Source organism: Passer domesticus, chromosome 15 (assembly GCF_036417665.1).
Source record: "Passer domesticus isolate bPasDom1 chromosome 15, bPasDom1.hap1, whole genome shotgun sequence".
NCBI lineage: Eukaryota > Metazoa > Chordata > Aves > Passeriformes > Passeridae > Passer > Passer domesticus.
Genome location: NC_087488.1, coordinates 2741600 through 2761972, shown reverse-complemented (window position 1 = coordinate 2761972; position 20373 = coordinate 2741600). Strand labels below are relative to the sequence as shown.

General features: G+C 59.4%; 2 protein-coding genes across 3 annotated transcripts in view; one reads left to right on the top strand and one right to left on the bottom strand.

Moving 5' to 3' along the window:
• The first annotated feature begins 5725 nt into the window (after positions 1-5725).
• NLRC3 (NLR family CARD domain containing 3) lies at positions 5726-17122 on the top strand. The gene is made up of 17 exons (XM_064390357.1): positions 5726-5848; positions 7475-9218; positions 9788-9874; positions 10553-10636; positions 10893-10976; positions 11437-11520; positions 11627-11710; positions 12138-12221; positions 12959-13042; positions 13464-13547; positions 13649-13732; positions 13937-14020; positions 14661-14744; positions 14852-14935; positions 15117-15200; positions 15363-15446; positions 15899-17122. The coding sequence occupies exons 1-17, from the start codon at positions 5842-5844 to the stop codon at positions 15987-15989; spliced, it is 3021 nt and encodes a 1006-aa protein (XP_064246427.1). The 5' UTR covers positions 5726-5841; the 3' UTR covers positions 15990-17122.
• Positions 17123-17840: 718 nt separating this feature from the next.
• CLUAP1 (clusterin associated protein 1) overlaps positions 17841-20373 on the bottom strand; it is a 58258-nt gene continuing 55725 nt past the window's right edge. The window contains exons 11-13 of one of the 2 annotated variants that reach the window (XM_064389909.1): positions 20312-20367; positions 18602-18643; positions 17841-18340 (exon numbers count right to left, since the gene is read on the bottom strand). In XM_064389909.1, the coding sequence (XP_064245979.1) occupies positions 18191-18340; positions 18602-18643; positions 20312-20367 (248 nt within the window). In that variant the 3' untranslated portion in view covers positions 17841-18190. The remainder of the gene's footprint in view (positions 18341-18601; positions 18644-20311; positions 20368-20373) is intronic. The other variant, XM_064389910.1, reaches the window with a different exon arrangement.

The window sequence follows — 20373 nt, the reverse complement described above, 5'->3', positions numbered from 1 at the left end:
CCCAGGCCGGGCGAGCTCATGGATGTGCTCCAAGTGGATTGGCAGCAGTCTGGATGTCGCTGGGGTTGTTCGTGGCTTTTGGGAGACAGCGTGGGCAGCGAGGGAATGTCGGGGCACGGAGCATCCCGGGGCAGCCCCGGCTCACACGGCTTTCGGCCGATCCCTCAGCCCGATTTGCATCGGGCAGCCCCACGCTGACAGGAAGGAAGATCTGCGAGAGCCGGGGCAGGAAGGGGCGCGGAGAGAACGGAAAGAGACAGAAGCCGCCGGGCTGGGAGCGGCGGGGGAAGCCGCCCACCTGCCCCAGGTGCTGCCGAGCATCGCCCGGCCCGGGTCCCAGCGGGACACCGGCGGCAGGGTGGCTCTGCCCTCAGCTTGGGCATCGTCGAGGAGGGAGCAAAGCCCTGGGGATAAGGAGCTGAGCGGGACACGGAGGGGCTGCATCCTCCCGGGCCACGAGGATGCCCTCGCCGCTGCCCTGCTCACACGGCGGCCGGGCCCGAGGCCAAGGTAGGGACTTGGAGGGGCTTGGAGGGGCTTGGAGGGGTGTGGGGAGAGGGGAACGTGCCACTTGGCTCTCCCGAGTGGGGACAAGCTGCTGCAGAGCTGGTGCTGTGATGGCCTGTGAAATGGAGCCCCAGGGCGGCAGGGCTGGGAGCTGATGGGCACAGGTCCCTGGCACGGCACGGCACGGCACGGCATGGCACGGCACGGCACGGCACGGCCACCAGGCTGGCAGGAGGGGGTGGAGCCCGGAGTGATGGAGACGAGCGTGGCACCCCACAGGGAAGCTGGCACATGTCACAGGTCCTGTCCCCTTGCCTGCTCTGCCTGCCAGGGCACACAGGCAGCCTCAGCCCAAAGCCTTGTGCAGCAGCTTTCCCCCCTTAATGCCATCTGCTGAGCTAATTAACTTCCAAACCATCCGAAATAAACTCCAAGATGTACCACCAACAGAAAAGGAGGAGTTTAGTGACACACTCACCTGTGGCATGGTGCAAAACTGCACCAAAGAGTGGGGCAGGGTCCTGGGGTGTCCCGGGAGGAGGCTGGGGGCTGGAGCTCAGCCCTGGGCACCCTGGGCTGCCTCAGGGCATCAGACTTAACCCTGCTGTTATTTAGGCACTAATGGGCACTGTGCAGCCATAAACGTGGGACTGCTGGGGGCAGGCTGGCTGCGGTCACCCCGGGGTCTCACCCTCACTCAGGCTTTGGCCACCACATGGAAGAGTTATCCAAAGCCAGGCAGGCACTGTTGGGAGCCAGGGGACACCTCCCACTCAGGATGTTCATGTTGCACAAAAATTTCCTTCTGGAGAGCTCGCAGCTGCTCTTTGGGGTGCTCTGCAAGCCCAGAAAGGCTGGCTTGGTACCACATCTGCCAGCAGCCCTGGCGCTGTGGGTGGCACAGGGAGGGGCTGGCAGCAGCTCCTGCCCAGTTTTCCTGCTGCTGTCCTGAGATCCCTGGGTGGGAAGGGCAGGAGCTGTTTGCTGGGAGCATCTGCTTTTCAATCAGCTGTTTGCACAGCTGTGGTAAAGCATCCTCGGGGCTCGGCCAGCTGAGGAAATGCATCAGCCTTCATTCTGCAGCGTGTGAGGTGCAGCAGGGCCCTGCAGGGACCTCCTCTCCAAAATTAGCTTCATTTGTAGCTGCTTGGGATCACCCCCAGATCAATTTTTCTTTTTTTTTTTTTTTTTTTTCTGGTGAGATTTGTGATTGGCACTGCTCAGGGGCCCTTCATGTCCCTCACCTTGTATTTGATCCCTTCTGTGTCTGGGCCCTGTTATAGGTGTTGGGGCTCAAGGAAACAAAAAAAACAAAACTCAAACCTGGAAGAGATTAAATTTGACATAAAATACATTTGATTTGGCAATCAATTTTGCTGGCATTAAATCCAGACCAAAAATTTTGAGTCATATGTAAACTTAGATAACTGAGTTACTTGCCAGTTTGCAAGCCTCATAATTGAGTAATGATGCCGAAGGTATTTTATTGCCTCGTTTAACTGGCAGAAATTATCGATGTGAAGTCTCTGCCATTCTGCCAAAAGGTGGCAGCCTGCATCCTGGCTCCGGGATTCGCTCAGCTCGGTGGGAACAGCAGGAGCTGCTGCCCTGGGAAATGTTTTCATTTCCAGCTCGCTGACCTGCGAGGTGGGATCAGTTCAGGGTGGACACGTGGCAGGAGAAATACCTAAAAACGCCGCAGGTGAGCGGGGGAAGGAGCCTAGAGCCAGGAGGAGCCCAGCCCAGGCCAGTTCAGCCCAGTTCAGTTCAGCCCAGCCCAGCCCAGCCCGGCCCAGCCCAGCTCAGCCCAGCCCAGCCCAGTTCAGTTCAGTTCAGTTCAGTTCAGCCCAGTTCAGCCCAGCCCAGCCCGGCCCAGCCCAGCCCAGCTCAGCTCCCGTGCCCGGGGCAGGGCGCGCAGCCTGGCCGGGGCTGAGCTCTGAGCTGCCGGGGCCGTGACCCCAAAGCAGAGCTCCGGGGATTGGGGGCACCCCTCTGTGCTGGCACACGGCCAGGGAGAGCGCCGGGTGAGGGTTGGGGTGCCTGGGGCACGGAGTGGGCACCTCCCACCTCCCGCACATGCTGTGGGACCGTGCCATTTTTAGCTGATGTAAAAAGCTTTTAACCCTGTCTAAATGCTGTAGATCAGTCCATTTGCCATGTTTTCCATCTGTCGGTGCCTGCAGCCAGGCAGGAGCTCTTGCCCAGCCCTTTGGTGCCTGTGTAACCTCAGCCCCAGCAGCAGGTCGGGTCCCCAGGGCTCTGCTGGGAGCTGCAAAGTCCCACTCGAGGTGCCAACCACCCCCTTGCAGCCACGCTTCTGCTGAATCTGCCCACAAGCAGGGGGACAAAGACAGATTTCCAGCAGGATGCAGTCCTGGTGCTGCTGGGACAGCTCCTGGCCTGGCCCCAGGTGCTCAGCAGGTTCCTGAGGCGTGGTGGATCTGTCTGGGGCAGGAGCAAGGTCTGGGAGGCAGAAAATAAACGTTGAATGCAGACAGCTTCCTGCTGTGGCCACCTCTGGAGTGTCCCTCCATCCCAGATTCCCTGCACGCTGCTCTGGTGGTGTTGGACTGCCAGGGTGACACTGCACGGACATAATTAGAGGCTGTACATAATTAGAGGCAGGGATGAGCAGGAGCAGCTCCTGCAGGCCTGTGTTCTCTGGGCTTGGTGTCAGGGATCCTGAAGCAGGCTGGACATGGTGGAACCACAGCAGCTCTTTGGGAGAGGACTGGCTGTGCACGGGGTGGGGACCTGCCCAGCACAGTCCTTGTGGCTCCCAGCACTGGTGGGTTTGGGCAGGGACACTCAGGTGGGATGTGGGGATGGTGGTTCATAGGGGTGGGATTGGAGCTGCTGCAAGAACACATCAGTGTTGTCTAAGCATCCTTAGAGGAAAGGATTTTCTCCTGGGCTGGACCTTTGGACTTCACTAAGCAAAAAAAAAAAAAAGTTAGTGCTAAATTCTTGCCAAGAAAATCCCCATTTCCCTCCCTGGGGCTTGCAGGTGCCATTCCCCAGTTTGGCTGGGCAGCCTCTCACCCTCCAGCCCCTTTTCCCAGTTTCCCTGGGGACGCTGGCAGGGCAGGGCAGACACAAACCTGCATCCCTGCTCCTCTGCTGCCAGTGAGACACTGTCCCTGCTGGATCCTGGCCAGGCACAGCTGCACCCCGGGATGTGCAGGGTGGGCACCTCATGGCCAGCAGCCCTGGGATGAGCTGGGTCCCATCCTGGACACACCTGGGTGTCTGTAGGGGCTGTGGAGCTTGGCTTTGGTTATCCCTTACCCTTCAGACAGCTCTTGTGAGAGCTGGTGACCCTCCAGCCCTCAGGACACAGCCTCCTGTGCTCCTAGAGCTGCACCTGAAGCTGCTGGCACCAGAAGGACCTCACAGCCTCTCCCTGCATTATTCCCTCTGCTGCTTTATTCTCCTGGTGAGACGCCCCTGCACGAGCTGCTGGTTTTGAAGGAGCACCAGAGGAAGCATCAAACCCTCCCTGGTGCTGAGCAGGTTTCCCCCATCAAAGGGCCTCGTTTCAGAGGCAGGGCTGCAGGGAGCACCTGCAGCAAAGCCCCTTTCATCCCGGCTGTGCAGCAAGGACCAGAGGCAGACCCGGGGCTGCACAGGCTTCACTGAACTCTCCCGGCCAGTTAGAGACGAGAGCACATCAAAGGCTGAACACTTTGCTGTGAATTGCTCGCTGAGCTCCTTTAATTGATGGTGTCTTCATTGTCCAGGCCACTGCCTGGGGGTGATGAGTAAGAGCTGCTGCTGCTCCCAGCGTGGAGAAAAGGGATTTGCTGTGGGATCACCACCACTGCCCGCGGCTCCTGGACCTCTGGCACCGCTGGCACCAGGGCTCAGCCCAGGCTTCCATCCTGAAGGGAAGGGCAATGGGCTCAGGCCCTGCTCCAACAGCACGTCCCAGCCCTGCAAGGGTTGTCAGGAGCCACCTGGGCAGGTGGGGCTGGGCTGGTGCTTTGTCCCCTTGTGTCACTTCCCCCACTCTGTGGGACATGCCACTGGTCTCTTTGGGAGATCCAGGTCCGTGAGGGCCCCAGCCCTGGGGACACTGTCAGGTCCCTCCTGCAGGTCTGTGCTTCTGGTGTGAGGAACAAGCCCCAGCATGGACCCCTGGGAGGCAGGAGGAGCAGCAGCAGCTCCAAGCACCTCGGCCTTGCACCATGGACCAGAAACTCTGCCGGGTTTTGCTGGTCCAGCTGTATCTGTGCTTTGTCCCTAGAAGAGGTTTGACCAAGGAAAGGAGTGTTACCTGTGGGTGAGGCTGCATCAGAGCCCCACAGTGCCCACATCCCCTCAGGGGTGGGACTGACAATGGCAGGGCTGTCTGTGGGGAGGGACCCCACTGCAGAGCCTCTGATCCATGTCCACGTGCATCCAGAACACCCTGTAGGGCACGTGGATGGGGGAAAGATGCCAGGCCACAGACCTTGATTCACTGTGTGTATATTGCTCCTGTGATCAGACATCCCCTGGGGCTCAGGAGTTCCCACCAGGACATGGCCAGTGCCTGGAGATGACTTTGGGGCTGGTGGAGAGGCCACAGCACAGTGCCTCTAGCACAGCTGGGGCTGGGAGCCCTCTCAGGCATGGAGATATTTCCCTCTCTGCCTCTGCTTGAAGAACAACAGGACTCTGAGCAGATACACTTCTTAAAAATAAACACCAAGCCCTCAGCGTGGTTTGGCAGCAGCTGAGGGGGAGGGAGCAGGTAGCTGCTCCTTCTCTGGGTGATGATTCAGAGCATCCTCAGAGCTCTGCAACAGGATGTGGTGCTGGCCCCGCTCAGCAAGCCCTGACAGAGGCTCTGGATGGGGCCAAGGTGGGTTTGAAACCAAAGCAGGCCCTTCATCACTCTGCCTGCTGCCCCACAACTTCCTTCCCAAGACACAGGAGAATGTGCAAGCAGCTCCCAGCCCTGGTGACAGTGGTGACACTGGGCTGCTCCCCAGGTGACCCACAGAGGGCACAGAGGCACGGTCAGGGCAGTTCCTGCCCCTCTGTGCCTGAGGAAGGTCGTGCTGTAAGTGGCACCCGTGTGTGGCACCTGGGCCAGGCTGTGTCCCTGCCACTGGAGGGGACTCTCTCAGTGAGCCCTGGCTCAAGCACAGCCAGCACAGCAGCTCAGAGCAGCCTCCCTCCCACACTGCTCCTGATGCTTCTCCTCTTCCTCCAGCAGGGACGTGGAGAGGGGCTGAGGAGCCCCGGGGGGGGCTGTGAGCTGGCCAGGGGACACGGGGTGGCCGTGGGACACTGCTGCCACCACAGCGCTCCTCACCCAGCCACCACCCATGTCACGGGAGGCCTCTGATGGAAGGTGAGTGGTGCTTGGGCAGATCTGCCACCCTGGGGGAGTCGGGGGTCACAGGTGGGGCACCAAGGTGTGAGCAGATCCAAGGCAGTGCTGCACTGGCACCGGGGAAGGGCTGGCTCTGCAGGGAGATGATCTTGCTCACACTTTTTTCCCTGCATGGGTTTGGATCCCAGGAGAAAACGCCCTGTCATGATTGTGTTCTTCAGCCTCTTTGGCTCCAGTTTCAGTAGCTGCTGCCCTGGCCCAGCAGCTCCTAGGGCTTTGGGATGGCATCATCACAAAGAGGGCTTGGGCAGGGCACTCTGGGGGCCTCCAGCTCACCCCTGCTCCCTTCAGAGTCAGAGGCAATTTTGCACTGCTGCCTTTCCTGTCACCCACGTTCCCAGGGCTGTCCCTGTCCTGCCCCTCAGGGGTCTGGATGAGCTGGTGCAGCAGGCAGCTGGCGAGGCCATCTCCCCACAGTTCCTGCAGGACATCACCTCCACCTGCACAGGCTGGAGCTGCTGGTGGCCCAGGAGGCTGCCCAGGCGCAGGCAGGGAGCCCCTGCCCGAGCAGGTGAGGGCTGTGCTGGATGTCCTGGCTGGCAGGGGCAGCCACACCTCCCAGCCCCTGCAGAGCTTCCTGGAGACCTCCAGCTCCAGCTCCACATGGCTGTCCATGGTGGGCAGCAGGCCAGGGGGGCTGCACTCGGGGCCTGGTGCTTGCTGGAGCACCCTGAGGGGTGCACAGAGCTGGGGGGCTGGCAGCTCTGCTGGGAGCACCTGTGCAGGTGATGGTGCCATCTCAGGGACTCTGCTGGGGAGGGACACAGCCAGGGGTGACAAGGGCTCTCTGCCAGGTCTGAGGGACCTTCCTGCAGCCCCCTCACTGCCCTCTGCGCACCTCTCTGGGCAGCTGAGGAGTTTTTAATGTCCTCAATGTCCAGATGGCACCAGCCAGTCCCAGCTCCAGGCTGGGAACAGGAAAAGGACATCTGAACCTGACCCCATGCGCTGCTGGGTGCCCCAACTTTGGGCTCTCTCTGCAACCCTTGCCAGGAGAGCTTTCCCTGGTTTCCCTCCTGGCTGCAAGGCTCCAGCCTTGCCTGGTGTCTGCCCTGAATCTCTCACACCATCATCCCCTGCTTGCCCAGCCTTTACTGGGGGTTTAATTTCACTGTGATACCTGAGCCAGGTGAGCAGGGCAGGTCCAGAGGTGGCCACCGGGTTCAGCCAGGAGTCCAGCTCATCAGAGAGTCCATGGCAATGAGGAAGGAATGAAGGCAAGGTGGGAAGTCAATCGAGAGGTCAGGATCAGGCCCAGCAAGGGAAACCAGGTTCAGACAGAGGCCAGTGGGCACCAGGCAAGGGCAAGCAATGAGGTCCAAGATCTAACTGCTACAACAAGCTTTAGCTGAGGCTGAAGGCCCAGGGCTGAGCTTAAATGGGCTCCTGAACCGACTCTGAGGCTGACCAGGGCCCTTTAGGCCTATTGGTGCCCTCTGAGCCCTGCCATCCTTCCCACCAGGATGTGGGGACTCCATGAGGTTTCCCTCTGCATGGGCATGACAGAAAAGTGAAGCAGCTTCTGTCATTTGCCTTCGTACTTCCTCCTCTTCCTCCTCAGCCCTGTTTTGTTTCTCTGCACAGAACCCATGGTGCAGAAGCACCTGGAGAGCCTCCAGAGCTCCTGTGGGAATGGCCTGGAGCCAGGAGCCCTGCAGCGCCTCACCAACCTGCTGCTGGTGGAAGGCCTGACCGACATCCAGCAGAAGGAGCACGACATCCTGCAGGTTGAGACCACCAAAGGCCTGCCTAGTGTATCCAAGAGCATCCCCCTGGAGAAGCTGTTCCTGCCTCTCTCCAAAGTCAGCATCCCCCCTCGGGTCTCTGTCACCATCGGCGTGGCCGGCGTTGGCAAGAGCACTCTGGTGAAGCTGTTTGTCTGCAGCTGGGCAAAGGGGGAGATCAACAGGGACATCCTGTTGGTGCTGCCCCTCACCTTCCGGGAGCTCAACACCTACGAGAAGCTCTCTGCTGAGCGCCTGCTCTGCTCGGCCTGCCCCCAGGCCACCGAGCCCGGCTGCGCCGCGGCCGGCGCCGCCCGCACCCTGCTCATCCTCGACGGCCTGGATGAGTTCAAGACCCCCTTGGATTTTTCCAACGCGGTGGTTTGCACCGATCCCAAAAAGGAGATCCAAGTGGACAACCTGATCACCAACATCATAAGGGGAAACCTGCTGCAGGAGGCCTCTGTGTGGGTGACGTCGCGGCCGGCGGCAGCCAGGCAGATCCCCGGCGGGCTGGTGGACCGCATGACGGAAATCCGAGGGCTTGGGGCTGCAGAGATGAAGGACTTCTTGGACCAGATGTTCCTGGACAACAGAGATCTGTCCAGCCAAGTCCTGCAGCACATCAGGGCTAACAGGTCGCTCCAGGTCCTGTGCACCATTCCTGGGTTTTGCTGGATTTGTGGCTCCTCAATCGCTTATTTCCTGAAACACAGCAGCGATCAACCCCAAGAAGAAACCGTGGTCCCCAGGACCCTGTCAGAAATCTACTCCTATTATTTTAAAATGGCTCTGAGTGGTGACTGGCTGGAAAAGCCGAGAGAAGCCCTCAGGATTGAGCAGGCTGTGAACACCAGCAAGAAGCTGGTGGGCAGCCTGGGCAGGCTGGCCTTCTACGGGCTGCTCCGCAGGAAGCACGTGTTCTACGAGCAGGACATGAAGGCCTACGGCATCGACCTCTCCCTGCTGCACAGCTGCCTCTCCACCCGCCTCCTGCTCAAGGAGGACATGCAGGCCTCCACAGCCTACTACTTCTCCCACTTAACCACCCAGGAGTTCCTGGCAGCTCTTTATTACTACACGGCGGCCAAGCGGGCCATCTTCGACCTCTTCACGGAGAGCGGCGTGTCCTGGCCCAAGCTGGGCTTCCTCAACCACTTCAGGAGCGCCGTTCAGAGGGCGCAGCAGGCCGAGGACAGGCAGCTGGACATCTTCATCCGCTTCCTCTCGGGGCTGCTGTCCCCGCAGGTGAACAGGCTGCTCTCGGGGTGGCTGCTGCTGAAGGACGAGCACGGCGGGTGCAGGAGCCAGGCCGTGGGCGTCCTGCAGGGCTGCCTGAGCGCCGAGCACGCCGTCTCCTGGCGCGCCGTCAACGCCATGCGCTGCCTGCACGAGCTGCAGCACACCGACACCGCCAGGGCCGTGGAGGAGGCCATGAGGAGCGGCAGCTTGGCCGGCATGCTCACCCCCACGAACTGCTCGGCCCTGGCTTATCTCCTGCAGGTCTCTGACGTCTGCCTGGAGGAGACGAACCTCTCCAACTGCCTCACCTACAATGTCTGTAAGAGCCTGCTCTCCCAGCTCCTCTTCTGCCACAGCCTCAGGTGAGTCCTGCTGGGGCTGCGCTGGGAGGAGTGAGGAGAGATGCCAGGCTGCGACTGTGGAATCACAGATTGGTTTGGGTTGGAAGGGAATTTACAGCCCATCAGTTCCCCCGCTGCCACGGCAGGGACACCTTCCACTGTCCCAGGCTGCTCCAAGCCCCAGTGTCCAACCTGGCCTTGGGCACTGCCAGGGATCCAGGGGCAGCCACAGCTGCTCTGGGCACCCTGTGCCAGGGCCTGCCCACCCTCACAAGGAAGAATTTAATCCAAAATTCTAATATAAATCTCTCCTCTTTTAGTTTAAACCCTGTTGTAAGTCCCCTCTAAGTATGGGAGGCTGCAATGAGTTCTCTCTCCCCTGTGACTCACAATCCCAGGTGTCAATGGAGACATGGGGTCCCCAAATGTTGTCCACCTGCAGAGAGCTGCCCTGGGGGTGGCACTGGGTCAGCTCTGCTCCTGTCCTTGAGCTTCTCCACCTGGGACAGGCAGATGTCATGGGAGGACCATCCTTTCTCCACTTTGTTCTCCAAACCCTTGCTCCTGCTCCTTCCTCGTGTCTCCTGCAGGCTGGACAATAACCAGTTCAAGGACGATGTGATGGAGCTGCTGGGCAGTGTGCTGAGTGGGAACGACTGCCAGATCCAGAGGCTCAGGTAGGACCTGGCCCAGGGTGGATGGGATGTCCTGGGGATGCAACGTGGAGCTGGGGGCACCCCAAAACCAGGGTGAGGATCCCCCAGGAATGCATCTCCCACTGGCTCCCCAGGGTGCCTAATGACAAGGACAGCCCCACACGATCCCCTGCACCCGAGCACAGTGACCTTACCCCAAGGTTGTCTTGCCCAGTCTTCCTGGAACTGCTGCCTCCTCACTGTTCCTAAAAAATGTCAGTGAATCCATGGGTTATCCTAACAAACCACTTCCCAAGGTCACAGCAGATCCCTGGACACTCAAGGCTCTGCAGGGAGCACCTGCTGCAGGGAGGGGACAGGCTCCTGATCCCCGTGCAGGGAGGTGCCTCATCCCAGACAGATGGGTTCCCTCTTTCCCCACCTCCTCCTCTTCCTCAAGGCTGCACAGAGTTCCCCATGCTGCCATCTGAGCTCCTTTATGGGACACAAATGAATTTTATGTCCAGGAGCAGTGTCCTTGCAGTCCCTGCCTGGTGTCCACCCCAGGAGAACATCCATCACTTTGGTTATACCATGAACCAAATGCTCCCCATGCCTCTTCTCTGCTCACCCATCCCAGCTGTGTCCTGGGACACGCCAGGGTCTGTGCCAGTCTCTTTATCCTCTGGAAAAACACCCAATTTTCCTTTTTCTGGGCAGCTTGGCAGAAAATCAAATCAGCAACAAGGGAGCCAAAGCTCTGGCCAGGTCGCTGCTGGTGAACAGGAGCCTGATGGTGCTGGAGTGAGTGTTTGTGTGTGTCCCCCTTGCCCAGCTCCCGTGGTGCCCACATTCCCACTGGGAACCCTTCCCTGCCCAAGGTGGGGCAGGATCCACCCAGCCTCACCGAGCTGGGGAGGGTCTCCAGCCCCTAAAGGCACCACCACGAGCTGCTGGCCTGATGTGCCACCTCAGCAGTGCCACGTGAGGCATCTGGCTGGAACTGGCCTGTGCCAGTCTGGCTTTGCTAACCTCGGCTTTCCTGCCTGTCCCGCCCCAGCCTGCGGAGCAACTCCATCGGCCCCACCGGCGCCAAAGCCCTGGCTGATGCCCTGAAAAAAAACCAGATCCTGCTCTCCCTGAAGTAAGTCTCAGCCTCTGGAGCATCTCCTGAGCAGATCCCCAAGGCAGGCCCCCTTCCAGCCCTCTTCTGCCCCACTGGGGTTTTCCCAAGCTCCAAGGGGCAGCACGTGGGGACAGCCTGGGAATACACAGACCCAGGGACTGGGGCAGCCCTGGGCCAGGAGTTTGGGATTCTCCTGCCTTTTGGGGCAGTGAAGGGAGGGGCTGGGGCTGTGGTCCAGGTCGAGGTCCTTTCTGTGCATGGGAGCTCCCAGGAGCTGTTGGGTGGAAGAAGGAATATCCCATGGGAGAGGAGGGAAGGAGACTCCTGGTCAGGGATGCTTGGGGGCCAGACCCCTTTCTCAAGGCAGGGACAAGGGCAAGTAAACCCCAGGGCAGGTGGGCACTGCCCTGCAGCCCTGCACAGCCCCTGGCACCGCTGGGGGAGCATCCATGCCTGGCTTCCCTCCTGTGTCCCACAGCCTCCAGCACAACTCCATCAAGGAGGACGGGGCCGCCTCCCTGGCCGAGGCCCTGCTGACCAACCTCAGGCTGGAGACCCTGCAGTGAGTGACCCAGACTGGTGTCCCCCACCCCGGCCACCCAGCAGGGTGGCTGCCACCGACGGGGACGTGGCACTGCCATTCACAGGTGCCTTGCTGCCTTTTGCAGCCTGCAGAAGAACGCCGTCGGAGCCCAGGGCGCCCGGAAAATCGCGGAGGCGCTGAAGCAGAACTGCAGCCTGAGGGAGCTGATGTGAGCACAGCGTGAGGCGGAGGGGTGGCAGTGCCAGGGCCACGTCTCCTGGCATCTGTGGGCAGGAATGGGAGGGCTCTGCTGGCTCTGCCCAGAGGGGTTGGTGTGCACGGAGAGCAGGGCCCTCGGAGCAGCCTGTGGGGATGCTCTCTGTACCTCAGGGATGCAGGGAGCCACATAAAGAAAGGAGAAGCTGTCTCCCCTCTGGCAGAGGGAAGCAGCAGGGCCTGGGAGGAAACATTAAAAGCTATTCCAGCTCAAAGCAGCCAGAGAACAGAGGTGTACGTGGGTGGGAAATGAGGTGGCAGCGAGTTCATGCTTGTGGCTGCAGCAGGAAGGGCCTGGAGAAGGAGAATCCCTTGCTGGCAGTTCAAGCTTCCTCTTCTGTCTCAAGCTCTCTCTTCTGTCTCTCTCTCTTCTGTCTCAGACTCTCAGGCAACTCGGTGGGAGACGACGGCTCCATTGCCCTGGCTGAAGCTCTGAGGGTGAACCACAGCCTGCAAAGCCTTGAGTAAGTTCCCCTTCCATGCCTGGACTCCAAGAGAGCCCAGCCTCCTCCTTCCAGCAAAATCTACCACCCCTCAAGCCCTCAGCCCTTCCCCACATCTGTCCCACTCCACATTCCCTGGGTGTGCAGGCTGGAACACAATGTGGCAGCTCCAGCACAGCCAGGCTGGGCTGACAAGGGACACTGACAGAATTAATGCTAAAACCCAGTGAGGACTTTTTATTCTGGCTTGGAGGAAATCGGTAGCTTTGGGTGTTCTCTCTCTCAAAAGTGATAGGAATTGGCTGAGGAGGGAGGTAATGGGATGGGGCCTGGCAGAGTCAGGTTGGAATGGTGCCACCTTCACTCCCCATGGAACAGCCCTGGAGAGGAGGGCTGATGGCTCCTGCTGATGAGTGGCTGTGCCCTGGTTCTGTCCCTGTGACAAGGATCCCAAACCCATGAGAGCCACGTGCCCAGCTGAGCCAGCAGCCATGGTGACAGGCAGATGGGGACAAGGCTACCCCAAAGGGCTGGCAGACCCTGTCCCCTCTGCTTGCTGGGGCTGGTGCTGCTGTGGTCAGCAGGAATGGCTGGTCCCACCCTGGATGCTCCCAGGGCTGGTCCTTCTGCCTTGGCTCCCCATCCCCTGTGGCTGGGAGATGCCCTTTTCTTGGTGAAATGGGCACCCAGACATGACCCTGCAGCCCAGCTGTGATGCCAACACTGGCCCATCCTCACACCTTCCCTGTTTGTCTCAGTCTCCAGAGCAACTCCATCAGCAGCACAGGGGTCACGGCGCTGACAGCAGCTCTCTGCTCCAACAGGGGACTCCTCAGCCTCAAGTGAGTGACAGTCCCTGCAGCCACCCTGGCCAAAAGCTGTGCTGGGACCTGGGAGCTTTTCTGCAGCCTGGGATTGCTCCTGGTTGTTTCCATCTGTGAGATGCTAAAAGCAGCTTTGGTCCCTCCTCCAGCTGTGAGGAACTTCTCTGTGTCTTTATCTTTCTCCCTTTGGGACAATATTCATTCAGCCACATCTTGGAATGACAGGATGGCAGCAGGGATGGGAGGCTGGCAAAAAGCCCTGTTGGGCCCACAGGAAACACAGGGAATGGAGCTGCAGGAGCTGATGGGGGTGGTCTCACACAAAGTGCTTCACTCAGTTGATGGCCTCAGCCCCAGAGCAGGAGGGGAAGGGTGGCAGGGGGAGCAGCTGACCCAGCCCTGCCTTGGCTGCTCTCCCCAGCCCCGTGTCTTTCCCCAGCCTCCGGGAGAACTCCATCAGCAAGGAGGGGGGCCCTGCCATCGCCCGTGCCCTGCGCAGCAACAGCACCCTCAGGAAGCTGGAGTAAGTCCCGTGGGCCCCAGGAGGGCACCCAGACCACCCTGTGCTGTCCCTGGAGCTGTCCTCATTTTTTCCTGTGTGACTTGAGTCCTCTGTCCCTGCAGCCTGGCAGCCAACCTGCTGCACGACGACGGGGGCAAGGCCATCGCCCTGGCCGTGGGAGAGAACCGGGCACTCAGGGCCCTGCAGTGAGTGTCCCTGGGGCTGCACGGACATGGGCAGGGACACTGCTGGGCTGGGACACTGGCACCCTGGGCTGCCCGCCAAGGGAGGTGTGCTGTGACATCTGGGATGCACCCACGGGGTCTGGCACATCCCTGGATGGGTGTGGAGCTGGCTGGATCGGGGCATGCTCACAGCCCCAGGCTCCACCTCTCATGTTCTGTTTGCAGCTTGCAGTGGAACTTCATCCAGGCCAGAGCAGCCACGGCCCTGGCACAAGCACTACAGTCCAACAGCAGCCTGGCCAGCCTCGAGTAAGTGGGGACACGGGTGGAGGGTCCTGGCCCTACTGCTGGGCCCTTAAAGCCCATCCAGTGCCACCCCAGCCATGGGCAGGGACACCTTCCACTGTCCCAGGCTGCTCCAAGCCCTGCCAAGCCTGGCCTTGAGCACTTCCAGAGATCCAGGGACAGCCACAGCTTCTCTGGGCAACCTGTGCCAGGGCCTGCCCACCTCATTCTTCCCAATATCCCATCCATCCTTGCCCTCTTGCAGTGGGAAGCCATTCCCTGTTTCCTGTGCTGCAAACCCTTGTCCTTGTGCCTGGTGGTTTCCACAAGTGCTCTGAGATGCTGAAAGGAGCTTTGGTCCCTCCTCCAGCTGTGAGGAACTTCTCTCCGTGTTTATCTTTCTCCCTTTGGGACAATATTCATCCAGCCACATCTTGGAATGAATCTCTCAAACCCTTGTCCCAAGTCCCTCTTCAGCTCTCCTGGAGTCCCTTTAGGCCCTGCCAATCTGCTGTGTCCCCAGTGTGTGTCCCTGGCTGGGGATGCTCTCAATGCCTTGTGGCCCAGGAGCTCTCCCAAGCCGTTTGGGAATGCTGGGCCCTGTGCTGGCCCTGTCCCTGCCCTGGTTCCCAGGCCACGGGCACACCCAGCCCTTCTGTCACAGCCTGCAGGAGAACGCCATCGGAGACGAGGGAATGGCCGCGCTCTCCGCTGCCCTGAAGGTCAACACCACCCTGGCAGATCTCCAGTGAGTATCCAGGCTGCAGCAGGCCCTGGTGTCACAGCCCAATTACCCTAATTAACACCCCATGGCCACCTCAGGACAAGTGCTGAAGGGTGCCCGTTCCCTTGCAGCCTGCAAGTGGCTTCGGTTGGCGCGGCCGGTGCCCAAGCCCTGGCAGAAGCCTTGATGGTCAACAAGAGCCTGCAGATCCTGGAGTAAGTGCTCCATGGGAACACCCAGGGCTGTGCCACTGTCCCTGGGGTGTCTGAGAGCCTGGCCTTGGCTCAGCACTGCTCCTGCCCTTGCATGGTGATCTCCCAGAGCTGTCCTGGCCTCGCTGGTGTGGTCACTTCTCCTCTCCTCCCTTGTCCTTCCTCACTGCTCCCTTGTTTGCAGCCTGCGGGGAAACTCCCTGGGCCCGGCGGGGGCCAAGGCCGTGGCCAACGCGCTCAAGGTCAACCGCAGCCTCCGCTGGCTCAAGTGAGTGCCCCACCCAGGAGCAGCCTGGGCACACATTCCCTTTGGGAACAGCGGGGGATGGCCAAGGCAGCGGCCCTGGGATGGGCAAACCCTGAGCTGGTGGCCCAGTGCATGCACTCCCTGCTGGTGGCCCAGTGCTGTCTGACCCTCCTGCCTCTGCAGCCTGCAGGAGAACTCCCTGGGCATGGACGGAGCCATCTGCATCGCCACGGCCCTGAAGGGCAACCACGGCCTCACCTATGTCAAGTGAGTGGCTGCTGCCGTGCGTGGGAAGGGCAGGGATGGGGGAGACCATGGGAACCATGCAGGGACCTTGTGACTGCCAGCCCTGCCCACTCCTGGCTGCCCCACAGGGCAGGGGCATCCCGTGCTCCTCCCAGTGTGACAGCCACCACCCCCACACAGCTCCAGACCCCTCAGCTCCCCTCCAGGGATGCCTCTGGGCCACAGAACCACCTCAAAAGACAAATACTCTCCAAAACCAGGGGAGAAGTGGCTCAGCCCCCCCAGCTGTCCAGGGCTGTCTCCAGCTCCCCGCCTGGCTGCCTCAGGGCTCTCAGAGTGCCCTTGGGCAGGGCCCTGCATGGAGAGGGCAGGCACAGGTGCTGCTGGGTGCTGGTGCAAAGATGGGCAGCACCTCCTGTCCCCAGAAGGGTCCTGCTCTGCCTCGTGCCCCAGCCTGGGCCCTCTGTCCCCAGCCTGCAGGGGAACCGCATCGGGCAGTCGGGAGCCAGGATGATCGCGGACGCCATCCGGAGCAGCGCGCCCGACTGCGTCGTGGACGTGTGAGGGGCCCTGGCCACAGCGAGGGGACCCGGGGTCCCCACGGCCTGGTGACTGCAGGGAGATCCTTGGTGCCCACCTCAAGGATGAGAACTGGGGCAAGGACAGCTCCTGAGCTCCTGGCACAGCCCAGGGGGACCGAGGGTGTTGGATCAGGAGCAGAAGGTTCAGACTCGTGTTGAAAGCTGAGGGATGTGTGTGCCCATGTCTCTGTTCATTCAGGGCCTGGGGGAGCTTCAGGGAATGGGGGAAATGCAAAAAGGAGTGAGGAGGGGCAGATGCCACAGCCAGACCTCGTTTTTGTAGGGGATTTATCTGCTGGTGGCAGCAACTCCTGTGCTTTGTCACCCCTGGCTGAAAACAGCCCAGTCCAGCAGCCTCCCCTGAAATCCCAGATGGACACAGGAGATTTGCTGCTGCCTTGCTCAGATGGGAGTGCTGCTGTGGACCTGGGCACTTCCAGCAGGTCCTGGCTCGTGCTGTGCCCTCAGTAACAGGCTGGTGCTGGCCAGACACACCTGGAGGGTTTGGCAGAGCTGCTCTCTAACAAGAGAGAGGTAACCCAAGGCATAGGAGTGGAACCATCTAGAAAGTCCTTGGAAAATAAAAGAGTCCTCATGAAAATGGAGGAGTAAGAAGGGGAATGTAAGAGGAACTGCACTGCCTGACAGGGGATGTCTCCAGTACATCTTGGTGCTACACCAGGACTGCCTCAGCTCAAACTTCTGCCTCAGCTTCAGGCTGGAGCTCCTGGATCTCCTGCTGCTGTCACCGGTGTTCTGTGACCTTGGGATACCTCCTCCCGATGTCCCAGCTGCAGGGTCTGTCCTAGCAGGTCACCTTTTGACTAGCAGAGCAAAAGTGGTGCCTTTGTCTGTGTGGCAGGGACCCAGTGACTCCCCAGAGGTGCCAGGTCTGCAGGTGACCCAGCAGCCAAACTGTGAACCCTCAGAGAGCCCTGGAGCCACTGTCCCCTGTCCCCAGCCCAGCCAGGACATGCTGCCACACTCAGGGCAGCCAGTGCCTGGGGGCTGATCCCAGAAACACTGGGCTGAGCTCTGGAGATGTAAATGCTTGGGAATAAACTAATTCTTGGATGAGAAGATGCCTCTTGCAGCCTTGCTCTTGCACTGCAGGACGTTTGGGACGGGTTGTGCTGCACTGCCCTGGGCTGAAGGCTCCGTTCTCAGCCCCAGGGGCTGCTGCTGCTGCCTGGCACGAGCAGCTGCAACAGCAGCAGTGGCTCTGCCACATCCTGCAGGCTGTGCTGGAGGCTAGGTGGCACTGCTGCCTGGAGAGAGGCTCTGGCTCTGTGCACACCAGCTGTGGAGTCACTTTTCCATCTGGGCCTACAGTACAGGAAACAGAAAGCTGTGACTCAAACTGCAGCCCTGGCCTGGGGTCAGATCATCCCAGAATGGTTTGGGTTGGAAGGAACCTCAAAGCCCATCCATTCCCACCCCTTCCTCTATTCCTCCAAGCCCTGCCCAGCCTGGCCTTGGGCACTGCCAGGGATCCAGGGGCAGCCACAGCTGCTCTGGGCACCCTGTGCCAGGGCCTGCCCACCCTCACAGGGAACAATTCCTGCCCAATATCCATCCAGCCCTGCCCTCTGGCAGTGGGAGCCATTCCCTGTGTCCTGTCCCTCCATGCCTTGTCCCCAGTCCCTCTGCAGCTCTCCTGGAGCCCCTTTAGGCCCTGGAAGGTCTCCCTGGAGCCTTCTCCAGTTTTAACTCCACTCCTTCAGTCTCCCTGGTGCTGCTCTTTGTGCAGACAAGCCCTTGATTAAGTAAAGGATATGTTTAGGATAAATAGATTTAAGCCAGATTTAAAACCAATTGAGATGCATTCCCAGAGCAGCTTTTCATCCAGTTTTATTAAGCCAAAGAAATCTATTTGGACATAATAAAATGCAGGGAAATCAGACACATGATGCTCACTGGAGTGAGGCTTCTGGCACTGCAGTGCACAAGAGCCAGTTTAGTGCAATTATGGAAATAAGTGCACATTACTGTGATTCTCATTATGGATAAACTGCTCATGCTTTGAGATTCACAAACCTGGCAATCCAAGTTTAATTTTCAGGTTTAATGAACATTATTTACCAACTCCTGAGTTCACACTGACACACACTTTTCAGACAGCAGGGTATTAGCTCCTGGCCTCTCCAAAGTTTGTGCTTCAAGAGGCCTCCTGCTCCTGAAGGGTCAGAAGTCATTATCACTTTGCTCCAGTGGCTCTGGCTTCCTGGCTCGGAGACTGGATTTGCCTGGGGAGATTTCCATGCTGTCATCTTCCACATCATCCTCCTCGTCTTCATCTTCATCCAGGTCAATCTCACTATCCCCTGAGTCATCCTGCAGGACAGGGAACAGGAGCCCGTGACCAGCTCAGCTCTGCCCTGCCAGGCCCCTCTGCCAGCCCAGCTTCCCCTGGCTCCCAAGGGATGGCAAACCCCCTTCCCCACCCACGGGGCTGATGAACACAAATTCCCTGACTGCTGCTGGCTCTGGGCTATTAAAAGCCTGTCAGGGTGTTTAACATTGAGGTGACAGCTACTGTGAGCCCCCAGAATGGAGGGGAAGTGGAGAAGAATGAAGCCCAGGAGAGGAACCCACCTGAGCCTTGCGCCGGCCGGGCCCTGCCGGGGCTGGGGTCCCCTTGGAGAGCCAGAGTGGAGGAACACGAGAGGCAGAGCAGGAAAAAAAGGTACAAGAACATAAAAGAGAACAGAAAGTACCCAGGCTGGAGCAGGGGAGAAGGCAGCAAAGGCAGGCACAGCTCAGGGATCCTGTGCCACACCAGCAGGTGACAGAGGCTGGACACACACTGCTGGCTCTTCCTAACTCCATGAGCTCCTGGAGGGGCTCAAAGCAGCCTCACTGCTTCATTCCCTGGGCTGGGACACACCAGCAGAGCCTGCAAAGATCCCTGAGCTCTGGGAAGCTGCAGTCACGGGCAGAGCCATGAGACAACTGCAGTGGCTGCAGCTGAGGAAGTCACAGGCTGAAGGCCTTGGCTCCATCCCTGGCTGTGCTGGGGCTGTGCCAGCAGGGAGAGCTGCCAGCAGGGAAGTCTAAAGGGAACAGGAATCACAGAGGGTGACCATCCAAATCTGTCACTAACGTGGCCAAGGACAATCAGGCAGCACTGGGACTGAAGTGACAACATCTTCACCCACAGCACAACACTCTGCCCTTCCCAGAAATGGGTCTGGATGTCCAGGAGGCAACAACCCTTTAGAGCAGGAGCAAAGAGCAGAGCATGGGCTGCAAGTTCCTCTCCAAGACCCCAAAACTGTGGCTGCTCCATCCCTGGAACTGTTTTAAGTCAGGCTGGATGGGGCTTGCAGCAACCTGGTCTAGTAGAATGGGTCTCTGGGTAGAACAACATGGATTTTAAGGTCCCTTCCACCTCAAACCGTTCTGGGATTCCCAGAAATATCTGAACTCGCCTCCTTGAGGGTGCCTGCTGGATTGAGACAGAAAGGTTCCACCCACACTGGGAATTAACAGCAGCACAGGCTGAAACACAAACCCACAGTCACCACAGCTGTACTAGTTCCTTGCCCACTCCAAAACATCACCTGGAGAGAGCAGCCCCACTGCTCCTGGCATGGCAGCAGCTTTTTGAGATGGTGGGGAGAGCCAATTGCAAATGCCAATGACATCCCAGCAGCTGGATTCAGCTTCCTGGTGCAGATGTGGCCACTCAGGTGTGCCCAGAGGCACAGAAAGGGTGCCCATGGATGCCAAAGGCTGGGCACAGACACAGAGCAAGTGCCTCCTGTGCACAGCTCTGTGTGCCTTTTATCTGCCCACTCACATGGAAACCACAACCAAGGGCAAGGCCAGGAGCCCTGGGGCAGCAAGAATCCCAAGGGCACAGCTCACAGTCCTGCTCTCATCCCTGCCCATCCTCCAGGGCACTGATGCTGCCACTACAGGCCATGCACAGGGCTCCAAGGAGTGACTTTTTAGAGCAAGGAGGGGATTTGGGTCCATGTATTTAACTCCAGCTGCACTGCACTGGTCCCTCTTCCCAGAAATCTGCCCCACAGCTCACAGGAGCATTCCTGCAGCCTGTGTGCCATTAGTTCTGCACTGCAGGATGGGGTGAAAGCACATGGAGCACACTCCAAGACCAAAGGAAAAATAAGGAAATACACATCTGTGCTGAGGAAAGGAGTCAGCCATTGGAAAGGAGGGGAAGAGCAGCCTGGGGTGTGAGGATTCAGCAGGTAAAAAGGTGTCTCTCCAGCTGAGGAGAGGGCTGGCATCTAAAGTCCTGTCAGAGAAGCTCTGCAGACACATGAGATGGTTACTCACATCCTCCTCTGTGTCTCCACCTTGCATTGATCCCACGATCCGTGTGCCAACTCTTCCTGCAG

Bases quoted from the DNA above. Each gene is read 5' to 3' on its own strand.
- NLRC3 (XM_064390357.1), top strand. The intron at 11,711-12,137 runs GTGAGCACAGCG...CTTCTGTCTCAG, and splicing joins TGCAGCCTGAGGGAGCTGAT to ACTCTCAGGCAACTCGGTGG. The intron at 13,548-13,648 runs GTAAGTCCCGTG...CTGTCCCTGCAG, and splicing joins AGCACCCTCAGGAAGCTGGA to CCTGGCAGCCAACCTGCTGC.